Here is a 14,414-nt window from a genome sequence, read left to right as displayed (position 1 = left end):
AAAATGTCAACAATCTCTCAACATAAAGAAAGAATGATAAAAAAAGTAACTCACCTCATTTCTAAAGAACTGAAACGTATACTAGATCATAACTGCCTAAGAAATTGGAAAGCGAGCAGTGAACTATCTTGCATTGGCAACGATGGGACAAAATACATTCTCGCATGTACAACTTTTAAATCACCACTAACGTCGATATTTTACAGCTATCGGAATCATTTTGATGTCAAATCGATTCGCATAACCTGTTTTATCCATGAGTAATACTTGAGGTTAGTAAGGAGTCGCAAAAGGTCTTAAATATTCGAAAATCCATGTTTGTAAACGTTATCCGCCATACATTTCTATAGTAATTTGTATCTCGCCGTGGTAACCGGAAGTGAATTTTGCATATATAATTAGGCTTCACTTTTGCTACCTGTAGAAGCTATATCCAGTCTATTATCAGATCAGTGGTCTCGAGATCGATGCGTTTGCATTTCTGGCGAAGTTGTCTACAAATTTCTTAGTGTTTTTGTAACATTTGAACTGCTAAATTTGCTGCTTTTATTTCCCAACTATTGTTTTTGTTATTTTGTTGGGGGATTTGAAGTTAAATGATGGGAAATCCTCAAAATAGAGGTAGAAAACGGGTGAGAAAAAATGGCAAAGAAATGCAAAAATGGCGAACCTTGTGACAAAGAGGTCGGATCTTCCGCTGCGAAAATTGGTAATCAGACAGCAAATTTTGCTGTCCATTCCAACATTATAACAGAAGGTACTATATTTATGGACTTATCAGTTATATTTATAGTCTTAAATGAGATTCTGAAATGTCCGGACTGTGGGAAAGCAATGAACTCACATTCGGAAGCAGACTGCGGAAACTAAAAACCTCGAACAAAGGGAGAAAACTCTCGGATGGTAAAGGTTTTTCTGGAAAAGGTCGGCTAACTACGCAAAAGATGGACATTCTTCGAAACTATTATGGTTTGGCAATAAGGGGAAACCTTAATAGTGTTAAAGAAATGGCCAAAGCTGCTAGGGCATCTCTTTTCCATGTTGCCTCCTCAGAGAAGAATCCTCAGCATCACCTGTGTCCAAAAGGAAAAGATAGTTGGTGTGGCTACCTAAGAGATCACACCACCTACCAACACAAGACTGGTATTCCTGGGCCCATAGTAGAACTGATTGAGCCAATATTCAATGATCTAACTGACCCAGATTTGTTGAAGAAATGTACACATGGATTGACACAGAATCCGAACGAGTGTTTGAATGGACTCATTTGGGACAGATCTCCCAAGACTACATATGTTGAGCAAGAAACTGTCTCCTTAGCGACATATTTGGCAGTGTTGAAGTTTAATGGTGGAGACATAGATCTCCTATATTAACATTTTTCATGATTTAGACATAATGCTTGGGGTATTTACGACCAAAGGTGCGCAAGACTCCGACAAAGCCAGGATAAAGTTATCAGTCCAAAAGAATTCCAAGTAAGTGAAAAGTAGGAGGAAGTCACTGAGGCATCTTAGAAAGAAGTTTCTGGACAATGCTGAAGACTTGGAAGGGGTAACTTATGAAGCAGGTAGCTTCTAAGCCTTCAAAGTTGTAGATGAACTGGAATGAAACTTTATATTGGATTTTCTCATTTTCACAATAGTCAGTGATTTTTGTGACACTATAAATTTGTAAATATTTGATGCAGAGGCTTGATATTTGGCATACTTACTAGCTATATTATGCTCTATTATGTGACACTCTTGAATTTTTAATGCTGTTAATATTTAATGAATTAAAGCCAAATTTCTTTCAAATGTTTGCAATAAAAATGTGCAATAATTGAAAAAGTTCTAAATTTCACTCTAAAATTTTATTTAAGATATTAAATGAAAATTACAGAGTGTCACATAATAGAGCAGGTTCTAAGCTTTTCAAAAATATATGTTTTATTTTGTTTTAACCACTGGTTCTTGAGTTATCATGTTTACAATGGAAACAATTAAGTCTTAATTAGCAGCCGCCATCTAGGATAATTAGGCTAATTAACGAGTTTGTGAAAAAAATTTTCTTTTTGTCATTTTCTATCACCCACGCCTTTCAGAAAATGATATTTTTGCCTAACTTTACTTAAAAATAAAAAAAAATGTTTCAACGGCTTTAATTAAAACTTTATGTTGGGCATTACTTTTTATTATACGAATGTAGAATTTGTTACAGCCTGGGCAATTAATTTGATATACGAGATCGAAACGAGTGAGGGAGCAGATGTTTTCTTTGTTATAGTGAAAAAAGCGACGTTTTCGTTGTCAAAAATAATAATAAATTGACCTATTTTAATAAGACATTTACGAATTTTTTTTAAAGACAATTATAAATAATTTTCTGCCATCAACTGATATTTTAATGTCTAGAAAATGAACTGTACCCTCCGTATCAACAGAGAATATGACGTTTTTATAAAATTTGTTAAAATAGTTTTAATAAAGCCGGGATGTTGGAAAGTAACAGAGTGTCATCTACATATCTTCTATTTTATTGTGCCGGAATCAATTAAATCGGAAATGATAGATTTTTTAAATTCAGTTAAGGCCGAAACACACTGTGCAGTCGCTTTAGTCGCGCGACTAAAACTACAAAATTGCGCGGTCACTAAGTTAGTAATTTTAGTCGCGAGTCTAGCAGCTTTGGAAGTTTAGCATGTTCAACTTTTGACCTTGGTCGGCTAAGTCGCTTTCATGTGATTGATTGTTTCCTAACTCAAAATGTCAATTTATGAAGTTTACGTGAACAAAGATGGCTGGTTAAGAAGCGCTAATAAATTCTTTTCACAACTTTTCCTGTATTATTTGATCTTGCAGACAAAAATTTTAAAAATGAACCGATGATAGTGAATGCGTGGCATCAAATTCTAGACGATCTGAGAGCTGTTGGGTTACAGGAACAGGTAAGGAGCAATTTATTTATCTTTGATATTTTTCAGTGATGCGGTGATAAGAAATGTTGTCTGTTGAAATTAGGATTGTTTGACATATTGAGCATATTGTTTTATCAATTTTATCAGTTGAGGAGCTCAAGGCCAAAATGAAAAACCTTAGAGATGTATACGTCAGATACAAAAAGAAAAACGATGCTGCCATAAAATCAGGAGCTCCAGCTTTATCCACACCATCATGGGAGTTTTGGGGTTTGATGACAATGGTTGGACGATCACAGAAAGCGTGAACGGTAAGGCATACATATTAATATTTATGTCTCCTTTTATTATTGTGTTACTGTATAGGGCTGAATGTGTAAAGTAGCATAATGATCGTGGGTTTCAAGAGTGTTAATTCTTTATATAGAACATCAACTAACATGTATGTCACTGTGATTGAAGATGAATCAGTCATTGAAAAATTTCTTTCTAAAATTATTTTTATTGCTCTGTTGGAATGATGTAACATTCATATCAGTAGAACGTCGGTTCTCTTGTAAATATAGTCTTGACGATGAACCTGTAACAAATTCAAAGTATAACTATTCAAATAAAAAATTGTCTTGTTTCCTTCCCAAATATTGAGTTAAAAATGAACTTTTTGTTCGGAGTAAGCTTTATTTTTTTTATTTTATCGTTACTTTGCGTGCGTTTTTGTTTATAACGTGTTTTTGGTTTATATGCGCGTTTTTGTTTACACCGTTACTTTGCGAACAGCAAACTGAATTCAATTACGTTACTACGTCGTTTAATGATCTGAAGCTAGCAAAAAAGTATTAAAAATTCTATTTTATACCAATTGCTAAAGTTGGTCTAGTTGCATCGACTACACTAACAAAATCCGCTTTACTTTTTGCTTTACTTACCTGTCTCTTATCCCGATCCCGACCTTCACGGTCTCGAACCTCACGGTCCCGAAACTCACGGTCCCGAAACTCACGGTCCCGACCATCACGATCCCGAACCTCACGATTCCTTTCTCGGCGACGATCATGTCTATCGCGATCTCTATCACGGCCACGGTCTCGTTCGCGATCACGCCTTGAACGGTCACGATATTTACCACCACGATCACGTTCATCTCGCTCGCGATCCCTAAAAAAAATAGTAAAATCCATTTTCAGGTCAATTTTAGGCGCTGTCTCATCCAACATGCAGGCATGAGTAGGCAGGGTCTTTCCATTCCAGAAGATTGCTTCAGAGTAAAAAGTGAAGTCTTGAGACATATGAAATGTTTATTGTCATTAAAATGAACTTCGCTTTATACCAACCCGAGCATTCGTGCAAATGTTTTTCAACACCAATAAAAATGCTACAAACTGTGATTGCACAGACAAAACCTGGATATTTGACAATAATATAACTTGAATTTAAAATATTCGGGACTGCTAGTTTTTAGTTTTCCTAAGGTTCCGTACAAGTTGCACATGTTGAAATGCAAATGTCAATACTTGTCTACTTAAAATTTTAATGAAATGAAACACGTGGTTTTTATAATAATTGCATAGTACAAACATTGAAAAGCGTCAAGTGAAAATTTTAACGGTTAAAAAAATTCTTTCCTTTAGAAAACCTCATTAACCGACCAGTAACTTTAAAAACCAGCCTGAAGTAAAGACTGCAAAATCCAAAGAGCAATGGAAAGTTGGAGCAATCTAATTGCGCCACAATAAAAGTTCCACATACGCTCTGACTGGTGAACCCTTCGTAAACCAAGCACATAATCAATGCTACTTCGCGAGTGTAAAATGGTAGCTATTAAACAGCCGATAAATGCCGTTCTAGATCGCAATTTTAAAATGCCCAAGAGGAATTTGAAGAAAAAGTGTTGCTTTATATGCATCTTTGCTTTTTATATTTTACTCTAAAACGTAGCTCACCACAGGCTTCAAACAAAGTGCAAATTTCTCAATCCTTTTGTTTACATTTTCGCGTTTTGCGAGTTCTGATTGGCTAACTTTTAAAACGTAAACTAACCTATGATTGGCTCAGAACGAAACTCCCCCTTGTTCGTATATTGTAAAGGTTTGGTAATATTCTTCAAAAATCGATGCAATTTGCAATTAAGGTCTAAACGACAGTTAAGATCTTAAATCTAAATGACAGTTACTACATTTGTCGCCCCGCATAAACAAAAGAAATTTTTAAGCACTCTCTGCGACACAATTGGAACATTAATTTAAACAAACAGAACATCCGTAACATCGGCGAATTTTCAGACTGACGAATCCGACTGTCGAAAGCTCGCTTTGTATGTGCTCACACGATCCATTTTTTGTGATCCGACTAATTGGATAGTGTGAACGGGCCTTAATGCGGGGAAAAAATCACTTGATCACGTTACATCATGGTTAACTATGGGATTAATCTTTTGCTGAACAATAATTTTCAAACCACAATAAAAATAGCACTAAAACAAGTAACTGAATTACGATTATGACAAATCATTTACAGCTAACGAACATTCATCATACCTGTCAAATTTTTCGGCGCGGCCAGAATGCTTTATGTTTGCTTCAGGAGCACCATTTCGTGTGCCACCTAGCCCTCCACCTTGATAGAAAGTCAGAAAGACGTAACTTATAGCACAAAAAATATGAAATTGAAATATACCAAGTGTGTAGCAGCAGCCCTCCCTTTCTAGCCCATAAAAAAGAACTCACGAACTTATATGAGCCCAGGGCTAACAGATAAAAATTTAGGATACTAAAAATACACGTTCCTACTTATGGCTTGAAATCCTTCCTAAAATTTAGGATTGACATTGATTGATTATTTCCTAAAACTTAGATTCATACCCCAATTATTTTACATTTTGTTCGCAGTGACAGTTTCCTTCCACTCGTTGACAAATAATTTTTTTTCAAAAATCACCATCTTGTTTACCTAAACGTCGAGGTTTCCAGTTCTTCACTGTTCTTCCTCTTTCTACATCAACGACAATACGCCTGCCGTCAATCTTCTTTCCGTCAGCATGTTTATAAGCGGCTACAATGGTACGAAACAACTAAAGACTAACTCAAACAAACACCAAAAAAACCAAACAACTGCCTTGTACAAGCTTATAAGTAGGCAGGTGGATACACCGAGACCAGAAATCGACAACACTTGAAGATAAACCGACCAATCAACCTTACCCCATATTTGCTTACTGTAGTGAAAAATATTGGTAGCAAACATCGAGAAACAGCTTTGTATGATTTATTTCATTCGAGGTTTGCATCACGTAGGCTGGACGGTAAAAATAGGTACGAAATGCGTACATGTGGGTAGCCTATCAAGCGCATGGCTAGTAAATGAAGTAGATTTAATGAATATAGTTCAAAAAGATTGCATATTTAATACTATTTAAATAAAACTTGTTCACGATTTGGAAATGTTTTATAGTTACACGACCCATATATTTATTTAACTCTTTCTGCTTTTTTCGAGACTGTAGCTTAGCTTAATGTCACGTGACCGGGCTCACGAGACTCGCACGAAGAAAGTGACGTCATTTAGATCTCTCGCGACTTCGAAAGGTGTTCTTCCACCGAAAACACTTTTTCTAATGCAGTCTTTCAAAACAGTTTTCAAAAGAGTCTGAGATGTCGTTCACACAACCGATAAATCAACAGGTTTATGACATGAATTAGACTTCATATATAGACACTAGTATTGTACTATCCGCACTACTTGATATTATTTTATATATAAAGACATTAGACACTTAAATATTTAGCCAACGGGACGTGCTATTTATTTCTCCTTTTTCCTAATCACATCTTGAAAAGTTTATAAATCCAACGAATAAACGCAAATAATGTTTGAAAGTAAACGCTTTGCACATGGCAGGAGATCGCAGGTATGTTCTATTTCATGTTTATAGTTTGACACTTCATCATATTTCACCCGATTTAAAATTGAAAATTTCCACTAATATTTATATTTCGTACAAAATTCAAAAGCAAAATAAATTCCTTTGCTTTCTGCGTTTGATTAAATTCACCAACAGAGTACTGTATGTCTGTATGAGTAAACCAAGCAATGTATAAGAAATGGAAATAATATCGAACTGGACTAAATACCAGACACTACATAATACTAACGACTAATTATATAGGTTGCTTGTACCGCACACTGGAGCGAAATATAATTGTGATATACGTTATCGTCTGTGAGCCGCGCATGCGCAGGGGCTACCCACAAAAATGTGGTGAAAAAGCGACTTTGCTGTACACATTCAGCAACTAGTAATTTCCTTACACGTCAAAAAAAAACTGCAGCCATTTTTTGATATATTTATATTTCCAAACACCATAAAGGCCAGTCGATGGGTAAAATTTCATTCTTTACAAATTCATTACCAATTGTGTTGTTCTGCAGATATTTTGAATTTAAACTTGACGACGTACAATTTATTTTGACGAACGCTGGATCGTTGTTGACATGCTTGACTTTTATGGTATAAAATATAATTTGTTTGGGATCAAAACCGAAGCTTATAAAATTTGTATAAAATGGCGCCGTTACTTGACTTATATCATAACCTGTAAGTCATTTCACACTATTTCGAATCACAGGTAAACGGAGAATATATAAGAGCCGCCTATCGAAAACACCGTCGTAATTATTCCGATATAGGTAAAATAAAAATTGCTTCTGAAGACAAGGGGAATACCTCAACATTAAAATGGCAAATACTCCATACTTACAAAACACATATACTTACGCAAACATGATTCAGAGTTCTTATTAACTTGTCCAAACTTTTCATTAATTCATTCAAAACAATTATTCACTTCGAATTGAGTGAAATTGGGGACGACTTTTCCAAGGGGATATTTCAATACTTGGAGGAAGTTTTGAAGTCAAAGAGAAAGCTAGCATCGCCTATGTATATTCGAATGTATAATTTTTCATAATCTTATACTGTAGTAGACAAGCTTAGCTTTCAAAATTTAATCGAAATTGATCACATCACTTTCTATTTCGCAACACAGTGCTGTAGTACGAGAGATTTAACATTACTTAGATTTGGACTTAAGTCAAGTGAAGCTACACTTTGTGCATTTTAAACACATTGTACGCAGTGCCAAAATATTGTTGAGTAAACAATATTTTCTTTGTTTTAAAAGCATTCGAATGTAATACAAACCTATACCCACCAAAATACCCACCAGTTAAAATGAAACATTTTAAATGATCAAGTAGTGCTAGCCATGGCATAGGAGCGAGCAATCGTCTGTTGCCATTCACTTGGCAATATCGACAGTATTTGCACTGCAATGATTTAATAATAGCAGCATATTACTTTGATTGCATTGGAATTGAAAGTGTTGGAAAAACCACCGGAAAAAAATGGTGGAAGATATCGATGGCATTGCAGTGAGAAAATTATTAAAAAAGTGATGAAAAAATCGAATTTTGTTCCAACAACAACATCGTACTAACCAGGCTGTGTTCAACGACTTACCATTACAGACAACTTACCACAACACGGTCATTTAGAAAAATAAACGATTTCGAAACTTTGCGCTCATTAAAGAACTAAAATTGTTAATTACAAAACAAATGGTAGAACTTGTAATGGTAGAACTTACTATGCATGTCCCTTTCATGTTCAAACTCGACAAAACAATAACCACGAGGTTTTCCTGTGGTAGAATTGGTCACCATTTGAATCTACATGTGGAGAAGTTACAGACAATCATAAAAATCACTCAAAGTTCTTATCCTTGAAGACAACTTATTGCTTTCAAAATACTTCCTTATAAAACGTCATGTCCTAAAAACAAGTTGACCATATTTTATAAATCGAAAATTTGATCTTCGGGCATTTTTTAGAGCTCAAAGTCGGTGATGATTTGCCTGACCTTAACATCAAAAAAACTAGGGCGAATGTCTAGATCTGACGTCATATCGGGAACCCGTTTTAAGAAAACACTGTATTTTACACATAATTTCCTCAAAAGCATAGCTATATTGTTGCATTTGCTACGTGTATGACATCTTGTGTCGTGGATGTTCAAATACATCCAATTTTAAACAAAATGCATCAGATGAATTCCCGATGTGACGTCAAAAATAACATTAGTTGCCAGTTTTTTTATTCTGGCGGTCAAATAATGAAAATGGTCAATTTTTCAACTTGGAGTGCGAAAATATCCAGCAAAATCATATTTTGGAACTATAAAATATATTACAAAAATTTTTAAAGTACTCTGAACTATTTAAATGGCAGAAATGCAAAAACACGATATAGGCACTTTAAGTACACTGACCGATTGTATTGGACCATAAACCTCCATCTCTCTTTTCAGTTTTTTTTCAGATGTATCGTAATTCTAAACAAGATAAAACCTTTCAGATACATTCATAAACATACCAGGTCTCAAAACAACGACAGAAACGTCCACAGCCGCAAATGAATGAGATATCTAAACATGTCTATTTGGAAAAAACTCGTCTTTTACATTAAACAAGTATTAACGAAGGTGCTTTTACGCAATTATGTAAACATGTTTGTAGACGAGAAGGACAAAGTTCAAGTTGGCGAAGTCCTTAAAACGATTGTTGGTGTCTGAATAGGCTAACATTCCGACAAGCTGTGAGGAGTCATTTTCTGAGTTAAGCAAGGAGTAACTTTTAGAAGTAATCAACGTTTGGCTATGAAGAAGAATGCCGCCAAATTTATCGGAATACCAACAGTCTATAAAGATCCTTGTAACAATACTCCCTGGTTCGAACATTCACTTTAGGCACAACTTGCACCATAGAAGGTGAAAAGATAATTTTTTGAGAAAACAAACTCTCCTGTTGATGTTTCAAGCTGTAAAGTTGTTACCATGCATCGCACGACTGGAGTACTTGGAAAGACGTAAAAATAAGGTAGGTCAAAATGACCGGTAACGTAAACAAACCGGTCAACAAGCTTTTTGGGGCGGTCATTGCCGTTGACCGACCGTTATAGTGAGCTCTCGATAATAACCTTAACTATACATACATGTAATGGTGGGTGTAAATAACTAAAAAAACCTGGTTACATACGGTATGCATATAACGAATAATTAAAACAATTAACAATGTACTCATCTAATTAAGGGGCTGTTCATATGAGCCCGGCTACACGGGATTCATCGAGGCGTTAATTGATTTTGAGGCATTGAAAGGGGCAAAACTTCAAGCTTAAAGATTACAGCTGTTTGCTAAGTGCCACAAGCCATTCCTGTTGAAATTCTCAAATTAGGCCAAACTGGTTGTTTCAATTTTAAATGTTTTGCATACTTATTAAATCAAAATATAGTGAAGTTGCTCTAGAAGATTTATCTAATGATATGTAAGAATAGAATTGTTTCCATTTGCCAAAATCAATTAACGCCTCACTGAATCCCAGTTAGCTGGGCTCGTATGAACAGCCCCGAAGCAATGCTCAACTCCTATTCCTAAAAAATATTGCTTACCAGTCTTCCAACAAATAAAGTTTTCAATGCATCCGTGATTGCATTTGGATCAGTGTGAGGATCCCCTAAAATAATTAAAATAAATATACAGCGCGTAAATTTCACAGTTTTTATGATGTTGAGTTTTGTCCCCTCTTAGTGGAGTACAAACCACTAAAACACTAGTGACTTTGTCCATCTTTCGTGGAGTGTTAAGAGTCAGTGGCAAATGATTTTGTTGCATGGCCTGACAAATTTTGGTATTAATACAGCTTATTCCTGTTTTAGTTGACTTAAAGGCAATATAGTTAGGCTTTTTTTTTAAATTATATTGGTACAAAAATACAGGTATGTTCACAATGCACTTCATTTTGTCAATGTTAAAGGTTCGGTGCTAAGTTCAAGTGCAAAGTAAACATCACATAACATTTATTTAATCACTACTCTTCACCAACAGCCTGCAACATAAAATAAAACAATTTAGAACATTTATAACAATTTAGGATCAACTTACATTCTTCTGCAGCTTTCTCCAAATCCTCTTTGTTCTTCTCAATTCTTTCACGTTTCTATTTTCAAAAAATACAACATGTAAGCTACAGCTCTAGTTAAATATTTTACCATCAGCCACCACCATCATGTATTGTATACTAGATATATATATATATATATATGTTATAAAATAACAACTGTTTATTCTGACAACTGATCCTCTCACAAGTTTATTGAACTTCTTTAAAAAGTTGTACGATGAGAACAGTGGTGGATCCAGCCTTTTATCTTACCCCCTTCATACCATTTTGATACTGACATTAATATAATAATACTAATTAAAGTTCAAATTTTTCTGAAATGTAAGCAAAGCTCAATACAACTTTTGCCCTATCTCAAAAATCATAAGTCATAATATTTTAAATAACTCAAAATGAAAATGTATTTTAAGATAAACTCTGCATCTTCAAGACTTTTAAGCACTTGAAATAAAATGCAAATAGGTCTAATTACTAGCAGAGACATATTACAGAGAAAAGTAAACTTTATAAAGAAAACGTTGTGCTTTCATGACAAATTAAAAATGTAATGAGTACTATTAAAGCTGTGTATTTGATCTTTGTTTTTAATCCAGAGGGATATAAACTTCAGCTCTAAAATTGCAGTGAAATGCATTTACATTTTTATAATTTCCTATTCAACAATGTGATCAGCTCAGCACCCGCTTTAACATTCTCAATTTAGAATTCAGCTCTTTAGGGATAGTGTGCCTCGTACATATAGGCCAAAAGCAGAAATATTTTGAAATCCGGAATAAGGTTTTTCAAGCGCTGTTACAACCATTTTTTCATTTAGTGCACTAAAATATCCTTATAATACAGACTTTGAGTTGGAACAATGATTTGTATTGAGTGCGATGTGTTTATTTTCAACTTTTGACCTGACAGACCAGTCAATAGAAATTGACCAATGACGGTTTTCTTTGCTCTTTTGTTGACCAATTGTATTAAAGGAAAGTTTGCAAGCTAACCTACAGATCAGTCAAAGCACACTTAAAGTTGCCTGCCTGCAGACTGGTCAAAATCAATAACTGGCCAATTGAAAACATATTTTCGAGCTTTGAAGATTGCCGACAGGTCATACATTCATACAGAAACTACTGACCTCGCTGTTGAATACACCAAAGTAATGCTTGCTCTATTAGTCTTGCAGTAATGCGTAATATTATCAGATTTTGTATGAAAATGTTTTTTGATCGTAGGTAGTGATAATCTACGTTTGCTTTGATTTTGAAATATGGAACTTAGCAATTTCACAAATTTTCACCTATTTCACTTGACTGGTTTGATGTACCAACTTAAAATTTACCACCCTGAAACCAAAAACATACCTTTCTTTCTATTTTTTTAACTCTAGTTTCTCCACGAGTTGGATGAGGTGTGTCTTCAGGATCCTATGAAAAATAAGTAGAGTCGATTTTACTGATAGCACCTGCAAACTTTTGAAGTGATTCAGTTTTTTATAGATACCAAATTGGCAATGTACCTTATACACAATCACATGTCAGTTGCTGAGGAATATGAAAATCAATGTCTCTTAGTTGGGGATTAATGTTGCTCAAAAGTTTTGCACATTCATTCAAGACTTGAAAATTAGAAAAAACTACAAGGTTTAACTAAATATATCTATCACTTCGAGCTAAGCACTAGAATTGCTGAGCTTGGGCAGTTTTCAATGCAAGAAATGTGTGTGCATATAACCTTGAAATTTCAAAAATGTTATTGACTTTATTCTAAATAAATAAAAGTTCTACTTGAATTCTCAAATTATGAAAACCAAAATTCCCAAAATCATTAGAAAAATAATATATGTATAATTAAAAGCATTAATATGTTAGCATTTCTTTGTATAAAAAATCTTATTAAAATCATAAAAGCGAGCAAATCCAATTAAACACAATAGAAAAAGAAAGTTCATCAATTGATTAAATTAGACCTTTCCATTCAATTACTTTACAAATGAAATCAAAATTCACATTCTGTGTACTCAAACAGATTGGGAATAAGAATAACTTGTTAAGTTCAACTTAATGTAGCTGTCTACTTATATCATCTGGATTTATGACTGATTTAAAAACAATGAGGTACAATAAACAATAGCTATTATATGACTTTAAAAAAATCAGAAAACCCAATCATATGAGATATGTATTTGCTGTCAACTTGGTGATATAAAATATTTGGAATAAGAAAAATATATTGCATCATATTTAACTTCTAGTACATCAAATTCTTGACAAGCTTCACATGCACTTTATTGAAAAATTATGTTGATAAACCTAAATATTTTTTCATTTCAATCACGTGGTTTTCACAAGAACAAACAAGGCAGGGAAAATTTTAATACGTATATTTCCCTTGAACTGTGAACATCAAAGTTTTTCAAAAATCTTTGTATATCAGGTCGATTGCCAAAACTACTGAATTGTTTGTTTCGGTATAGAATACGCGATAACTACCCAATATTTTATAGTCAAATAAGGCGGTTTGCATCCTATGGACTATACTTCAACACATGTGAACAAAATCGAGATATCTGATTTTTCATTCCTCTAGTGTTCAAAACGCAACAACAAAACCCACAGAGGTGTTAAAATGTATTGCAACATTAAATTATCGACGTATTTAATACCTCGAAGTCAGCAACGATACTCGCAATTCCACTGTACGGCCAAGGCTTTTTCTGATGACCTAGTTTATCCAGAGGCGGAAGATATGGTATGGGAGGTCTAGCAGCAAATAATGCCAAAAGATTTGACGGTAAAAACGCGGTCATTTCGACTATAAAATTAAAATATTCGCCAACTCTGCCAGTTCCAAGGAAATAAGAACACAATAACGAGTGAACAAGTCAAGAAGTGAGGATTTCTATTGAGTTGGCCGCGTGGGCTCATGGGTACTGTGGGGACACCATTGAACTGTAATATAAACTGGAACAATAGAGTCCTTAAGTGGTGACGTCACGTTTCCATGGTGCTAAAAATCTCAGTTCCAAACATTGAACTAAATATAACTGGAAGGCTACCTTCTGATATATCGGTAACACACGAAATGAAGCCAAAATTTTGCGTGATCTGACCCTCCAGACACGCGTTTCTGGTAGTCAAATCACGCGAGTTCGGCCTCGCGATGCGTGATTGGAAGGAGTGAGTAAAGAGTCTGAACGAATAAACTACATGTTTTGGCCAAGCTTTAGAAAGGAAAATTACTGAATTTATTTAGTTTTGCTGCGTTTTCTTTTGATATTAATACAGGAAATTTAAGTTTCTTGCCGACCAAATAATTTTTACCCAGAAGGCTTACCGATGGCAAAGGATTGTGCTCGGATATTGGCGAAAACTTTCAAATGTAAAATCCCAATGGGTAAGTGTTTATTCATTGTATTCATAAAGTGTTTACACATTAAATTTATTCATTGTTAAACAAGATTAGCTTATTGAGTCGGTGCCTGTCGCTTGTTTTGCCTTTATTTACGATCTCCCT

General features: G+C 34.5%; 1 protein-coding gene and 1 long non-coding RNA gene across 5 annotated transcripts; one reads left to right on the top strand and one right to left on the bottom strand.

The window, feature by feature from the left end:
* Positions 1-461: 461 nt before the first annotated feature.
* On the top strand, positions 462-3,538 carry LOC124456834. 3 transcript variants are annotated; one of them, XR_006952497.1, is made up of 5 exons: positions 462-757; positions 1,394-1,478; positions 2,844-2,929; positions 3,047-3,210; positions 3,327-3,538. It is a non-coding gene; the product is annotated as an uncharacterized LOC124456834 (long non-coding RNA). The 3 variants fall into 3 exon arrangements; XR_006952498.1 differs by lacking the exon at positions 1,394-1,478; XR_006952496.1 differs by lacking the exon at positions 462-757 and having other exon boundaries at positions 766-1,478.
* LOC124456829 (U1 small nuclear ribonucleoprotein 70 kDa-like) lies at positions 3,225-13,813 on the bottom strand. 2 transcript variants are annotated; one of them, XM_047007159.1, is made up of 10 exons: positions 13,564-13,813; positions 12,263-12,325; positions 10,895-10,949; positions 10,402-10,466; positions 9,223-9,285; positions 8,542-8,623; positions 5,846-5,947; positions 5,434-5,512; positions 3,911-4,054; positions 3,225-3,377 (listed from the first exon to the last, which is right to left on the bottom strand). In XM_047007159.1, exons 1-10 carry the CDS (start codon positions 13,705-13,707, stop codon positions 3,371-3,373), a joined length of 804 nt encoding a protein of 267 aa, XP_046863115.1. In that variant the 5' UTR covers positions 13,708-13,813; the 3' UTR covers positions 3,225-3,370. The 2 variants fall into 2 exon arrangements, with proteins under 2 accessions (XP_046863115.1, XP_046863114.1); XM_047007158.1 differs by lacking the exon at positions 3,225-3,377 and adding an exon at positions 3,382-3,479 and having other exon boundaries at positions 3,826-4,054.
* Positions 13,814-14,414: the final 601 nt, after the last annotated feature.

Source organism: Xenia sp. Carnegie-2017, unplaced genomic scaffold (assembly GCF_021976095.1).
Source record: "Xenia sp. Carnegie-2017 unplaced genomic scaffold, XeniaSp_v1 HiC_scaffold_6, whole genome shotgun sequence".
Lineage (NCBI taxonomy): Eukaryota > Metazoa > Cnidaria > Anthozoa > Malacalcyonacea > Xeniidae > Xenia > Xenia sp. Carnegie-2017.
Note: the sequence above shows the minus strand (reverse complement) of the source record. Positions and strands in the feature narration are given on the sequence as shown.